This window comes from Eschrichtius robustus, chromosome 3, assembly GCF_028021215.1.
Source record: "Eschrichtius robustus isolate mEscRob2 chromosome 3, mEscRob2.pri, whole genome shotgun sequence".
Taxonomy (NCBI): Eukaryota; Metazoa; Chordata; class Mammalia; order Artiodactyla; family Eschrichtiidae; genus Eschrichtius; species Eschrichtius robustus.
The window spans coordinates 28294197-28299628 of NC_090826.1; the positions used below are offsets into that span (position 1 = coordinate 28294197).

The 5432-nt window shown below is 51.6% G+C and overlaps 1 protein-coding gene across 2 annotated transcripts; it reads right to left on the reverse strand.

Moving 5' to 3' along the window:
- Positions 1 to 1904: 1904 nt before the first annotated feature.
- Positions 1905 to 5007, reverse strand: TMEM35B (transmembrane protein 35B). 2 transcript variants are annotated; one of them, XM_068539470.1, is made up of 3 exons: positions 4896 to 5007; positions 3288 to 3468; positions 1905 to 2310 (listed from the first exon to the last, which is right to left on the reverse strand). In XM_068539470.1, the coding sequence occupies exons 1-3, from the start codon at positions 5001 to 5003 to the stop codon at positions 2213 to 2215; spliced, it is 387 nt and encodes a 128-aa protein (XP_068395571.1). In that variant the 5' UTR covers positions 5004 to 5007; the 3' UTR covers positions 1905 to 2212. The 2 variants fall into 2 exon arrangements, with proteins under 2 accessions (XP_068395571.1, XP_068395570.1); XM_068539469.1 differs by having other exon boundaries at positions 2225 to 3468.
- Positions 5008 to 5432: the final 425 nt, after the last annotated feature.

Below are 5432 nucleotides of genomic sequence, written 5' to 3' on the forward strand. Positions count from 1 at the left end.
TTCCTCTTTCTTCTCACCTTTGGATATTATGTGCAAATGTGTTGTCTGGAGCTGCTTCAGCTATTTTGTAACCCTGAGGGCAGAAGTCAATAAATTGAAAGCAGCACAACTACTGAGCCTGCGCTCTAGAGCCCGCGAGCCACAACTACTGAAGCCCACTTGCCTAGAGCCCGTGCTCCGCAACAAGAGAAGCCACCACAATAAGAAGTCCGCGCACCGCAACGAAGAGTAGCCCCCGCTTGCTGCAACTAGAGAAAGCCCGCGCACAGCAACGAAGACCCAACGCAGAGAAAAATAAATAAATTTATTTTAAAAAAAAGAAACTGAAACTATGTTATCTCTGGACCTATTATGTGACAGAAAGTTTCCTTATTGTTTTGACACGCTGTACATGTAGTATACATATACTACTACATATATACGTATTAATATACATATATATGTATACACACACACACACTTAACTATAGAGAGATTGCATCACTGTGCTTTCAGACACAAGAAGACCTAACTAAGAGTGCCAGCTTACCTGAGGTTCCCAGCTTGTCAGTGTCAGAGCAGAGATTACCCTTCTATAGTGAAGATGAAATGGAGTAATATACATAGACTTCTTTCACTCCTGTGGGCTCCCAAAAGCCATTCCCTAACCCCCAAAGCAATTTGTAGGCTGGTGGCTAGAGTATTTGCATAAATAAATGATTTCTTTTTCTTCACTATTTTCCCTTATGGAGGTACATCACTTCCCAAAAGACCCCCACTGAGGTGAAGATGGTTGGTGATGTGATAGTAGGTGCCCTAACATGGTCACTTGCCCTCGAGAATTGTCTCTCACACACACCCTTCTGACTTCCTAGGACCTCTGGGATTCATCACAGGTTCTGGCACTGCTTTAACATGCAGCATGCCTTAGAGTTGGCTGTCCCCTGCCTCCATCTAGGTGTCCAAGGAGCACTTCCCTGGCAGTTTCAGGTCCTGTAAAATGATGACTTAATGCCCATCTTTGTTAGCTTTACAACTCTAAAGTGCACGAGATAAAAAGGAATGGGAGGGACTTCCCTGGTGGCGCAGTGGTTACCACTGAATCTGCCTGCCAATGCAGGGGACACGGGTTCAATCCCTGGTCCAGGAAGATCCCACATGCTGCAGAGCAACTAAGCCTGTGAGACACAACTACGGAGCCCCCATGCCACAACTACTGAAGCCCACGCGCCCTAGAGCCCGCGCACTCTAGGGCCCACATGCCGCAACTACTGAGCCTGTGTGCTCCAACTACTGAAGCCCGCCCGCCTAGAGCCCGTGCTCCACAACGAGAAGCCACCGCAATGAGAAGCCCGTGCACCGCAACAAAGAGTAGCTTCCGCTCACCACAACTAGAGAAAGCCCGCGCACAGCAACAAAGACCCAACGCAGCCAAAAACAAATAAAATTTAAAAGAAAAAACAGAATGGGGAGTACTTCATGTGGCTCAGCAGGCAGAAGCAGGTATACTCAATACTCTGCCATACTCGATGTGTAAATTCTAAGCATATAATAAAAACCTTAAAAACGTGCATGCCTTTTGAATCAGCACCCTCACTTCTAGGGAAAGAAAATAAATATGCAGAGATGATTAACTGTGAGGTTTACAATAGTTAAAAAATTGGGAATAATCCAAATGTTTCTCATTGGGGGCTTGTATAGATACATTACAGTACATCCTTACAATGGAATACTATGCACCCATTAACGTCAATGAGGTAAAACAGACAATGGTATTACAGGGTATTAGGTTTAAAAAGCGGGTAATAAAGTCGTATATGTGGTCTCATTTTCATTAAAAAAAATCTGTATAAAGGCACAGAAAAAAACTGGGAGGTACAGTTATACAAAGGAATTGAAAGTAGTTATTTGGGGGGCATTAAAAGTTTGGGTGATTTAAATTTATTTTCTATTTTCACATGAGGAATGCTAGAATGTGTAACATGTACCCCTCAAAAAAGAGCAGTAAATGTCCAAGAGAGAAAGCAGGGCCAGGTAGACCAGATGTCTACTTCAACGCTGGCCAACCTTGGGTGTACTGGTAACAAGGTGACACTCTGTGTTCCACCATGTTCCTGCTTTGGCAGTGACATGGCATGAAGAGGCAAGACAGACTCTACTGCCAGGATTCCTTGAATGCACTTGGAGACTTCTTCCTAGGGTGTCTGAACATCTTTTTAGTTTGGACTAAGAGCTAGCAGATATCCAGCAGCAGCAGGAGCCCCAGGCAGACGATGGCTGGGATGCAGGTGTTCAGTGATTCTTTCAGAGACACCAAAGTGAAGATAGCCCCTGGAATGGAAAATGAGGTCCCTGAGGCCCCCTGGGAATGCTCAGGAGATCCAGGAGCTCAGGGCCCTCCAGCCAAGGCTGACCCACTCCACCTTAAGCCCTCTCTTGAACACTGCCCCCCACCAACACACACACCCTAAACTAGCTGCACTCATCTGACCTCCCAGAGAGAGCAGAACCAGAAATCAGAAGTTTCTTGAACTAACGTAGACCCTCTCAGATGGCAAGAAACAGGAACAATCCAACCAAACAGGGCAAGGTGAGTAGGTGGGCATTTTGGAACAGGTTCTCCCTGATCCTTCTCCTTTCTCAATCCTAGTGGAGGGAAGAAGGCCCAGGGATTGGTGGTGGAGGTAGTGGGAAAGATCTGAAAATGAAGGAAGCTGTGGAAATGGAAAGCAAGCCTGGAAGAAGGGTGGTAGTGGCAGCAGCAATGGTGACACACGGCCAGGGGATATAGAAGAGCCTGAAGATGTCTGGCCTTTGAAGCAGCAGCTGTCTTTGTACATCAGCAGTTCCTGTGGGCAGAGCCACTAAGAGGGGGCCCTCTAGGAATGCCTGCCACAGGGAAATCCTCTGCCTTTCTGGTCAGGGGGCCCGGCTTCCTTGCTCTCTCTTTCCACCTGCCAGGCACATGGGTCCAGTGGCGGCTGCTACTCCATCCCCTCATCTCAGGGTAGGGGTGATGAGAAAGGGGTAGGGGCTTTTAGGTTACAGTATATTCTTATAATGGAAATACCCTGCAGCCAATAGAATTGATGACATAGAAGGTATACCTGACATAGAAGAGTGTTAATAGTATATTAAGTTTAAAAAGCACCTATCCTAGTCTGAAGACCATGGAAACTGCAAAAGAGCAGGAAATGCTTCTGGTTCCAGAGGAAAAGAGTGGCAAAAGTAACGAGAACAGCCAGATTTTTTGCTATCACCCTCGCCTGTAAGTCCCCATTTCACCAACCCAGTTGCACCCCCCTTACCCATCATGAGCAGTGTCAAAAGCAAGTTGCTGATCTCTTGCAGCATCGGTGGGCCCAGGACCAGCAGCAACCCAGCTAGCAGTTCCAGCCAGCCCACAGCCACTTGGTAGCTCATGGGATCTGGCTGGTAGCCGAACACCTTCAGCGGAAACACCTCAGCGAACTGCACGAACAGGGCTTTCTAGGGGTGGCAGGGAATGCCTGTCAGCCATAGTCACCAAGGATCCACTGCCCAGATGCTCCACAGGGGCATTCTGTGCCAGTGCCCTCAACTCCCCCAGCAAAGGAGATACTACTCTAGGCCAGGTCCAGGGCTAAGGTCAGCCAGCCTGGGAAGGAGAGGGCCTCCCTGGGGGGCTGAGCTTTGGAATCAGAAAACAGGCTTTACGCTCCAAAAAGGGTGGGATGGTGGTACAGAGATGGACTGATTTTCTCACCAGATTACAACCCAGCCCCAAATTCCAGGAAGAGGAAGCTAGGCTTGGGCTTTCTCATCTAGTGTCAAGGCCTTGGGAACCCTGCCACTTCTCTTTCTTTCTGTTTGGCCTGGTTTCTCTTCAGGCTACTATGCAGGGAATATTTGGTGAGGAGGAAGGGAATGGAAGGGGAGATTCTTGTTCATTAAACAGATTCTACTCAATATCATATGCTGGGACCTGGATCTCATTGCAGTAGATAGAAGGAGAGTTGAGGGGGTCAAAGTGAGCGACTCAGCTCGCTCGCTAAGTCAAGCTCTGTCCTGGGTCACATGACAACTTCACCTGGACCCTTAGGTTGGCTACCTTTGCTGGCTCTCCCACCTCAGCTCTACCTCCCCTACTCAGTGCTCTAAGGAAGAAACTCTAAGCTGTCTGGTTCTGAGGATGTACTTCCCCAAACAACCCACCACCCTAAGCCAGGCCTGGGAGAAGGAAACTGGCAGAGATCTAGAAGTCTGGCTTATTTGAGGGACTGGGCAGATTGGTGTCCAGAAGGACATGACAACTTTCCGGAGAGTCTGGACCTAGACAGGAAGTCGAAGGGCGACTTCTAGGCCTCCCTCTCAGGCTCCGGGAAGGGCTCTCTGGATTCTAAGTTAGGAGAGTGTCTAAAGTTTGGGTCCTGCTTCTTGACTAGCTGTGTAACCTTTAGCAGATACACTTCACCTTCAGGGCAGGTTTCCTACCCTGACAAGCGGGGATTAATAAACCCCTGCCTCATGAACCCCCCAAGAACCCCCCAAGAACTCAAGCAAAGGAAGGAGGGCAGAAAGAGAGCTCGGTCCCTCTCCCTCCCCAAGGGTCCCAGAGCATTCCTCCAGGGCTCTAGATTTGCCTGGGGCCAAAAATGCCCGAATGGAAGGGAATGTGACCGTCCCCTTCCAGGGAAAATCCAGAGAACTCGGAGGAACTCCCCAGGCAGGGGCCCACGTCTAAGTAGCTGTCCAGGTGCTCCCCCCGGCTCTAGCGCCGTCTGGCCCGAAGACAGGCGGGTCCGCGGGGCGCGGGCGGGCGGGCGGGGCGGGGCGGGGGCCGGCCGGGCACCTGGGTAACGGCCAGGGTCGCAGCCCCCGTCGCCGTGCGGCTAGTCCCCCGCCCAACCGCCCGCCGCCCACCCCGCGCCGCTCACCATCTGCTCAGACACCGGAGCCGAGATCTGCTCCGAGAGCTTGGCCGCCCCCGTGAGCGCGAAGAAGCCGCCCAACAGTACGCGTAGAGCGGCGAGCGGGAGCGCCATGGCCGCGCAGGCCTCCGGGACGCGCCCGCCCCAGGGTGGGCCCCGCCGAAAACCCGCCCCTCGCCACCCGTCCGTTTCCTCCCTCCCGGGGCGGCCGGAAGACCTGCGCCAGAGCCGCCGCTCCTCGCCCCCTAGGGGGTTGCCGCCCTCTTTTGGGCCTGCAAGGGCTGAGGGAGGAGACGGCGCTTGGACAGGGCAGCCCCATCTCACAGATGGGGACACTGAGGCCCACTTGCTCTTAACTACACGGGCCCCTCCGAATTCAGGGAGTCTCCCAGCTAATACGGACAGAGTAGAATCAAACATGGGTATATGGACGTGACGTGCAGAAGAACTCTGTCATGGTCAAAAGACGTTGCGCGGGGGGGGGGGGATAGGGGTAGGGGGGTAGGGGAGGAGGGAGTCGCTCCTGCCCTTGCCACACTAGCT

Bases quoted from the DNA above. Each gene is read 5' to 3' on its own strand.
- TMEM35B (XM_068539469.1), bottom strand. From the start codon at position 5,003: ATGGCGCTCCCGCTCGCCGCTCTACGCGTACTGTTGGGCGGCTTCTTC. The intron at 3,469-4,895 runs GTGAGCGGCGCG...TGCCACCCCTAG, and splicing joins CTCCGGTGTCTGAGCAGATG to AAAGCCCTGTTCGTGCAGTT.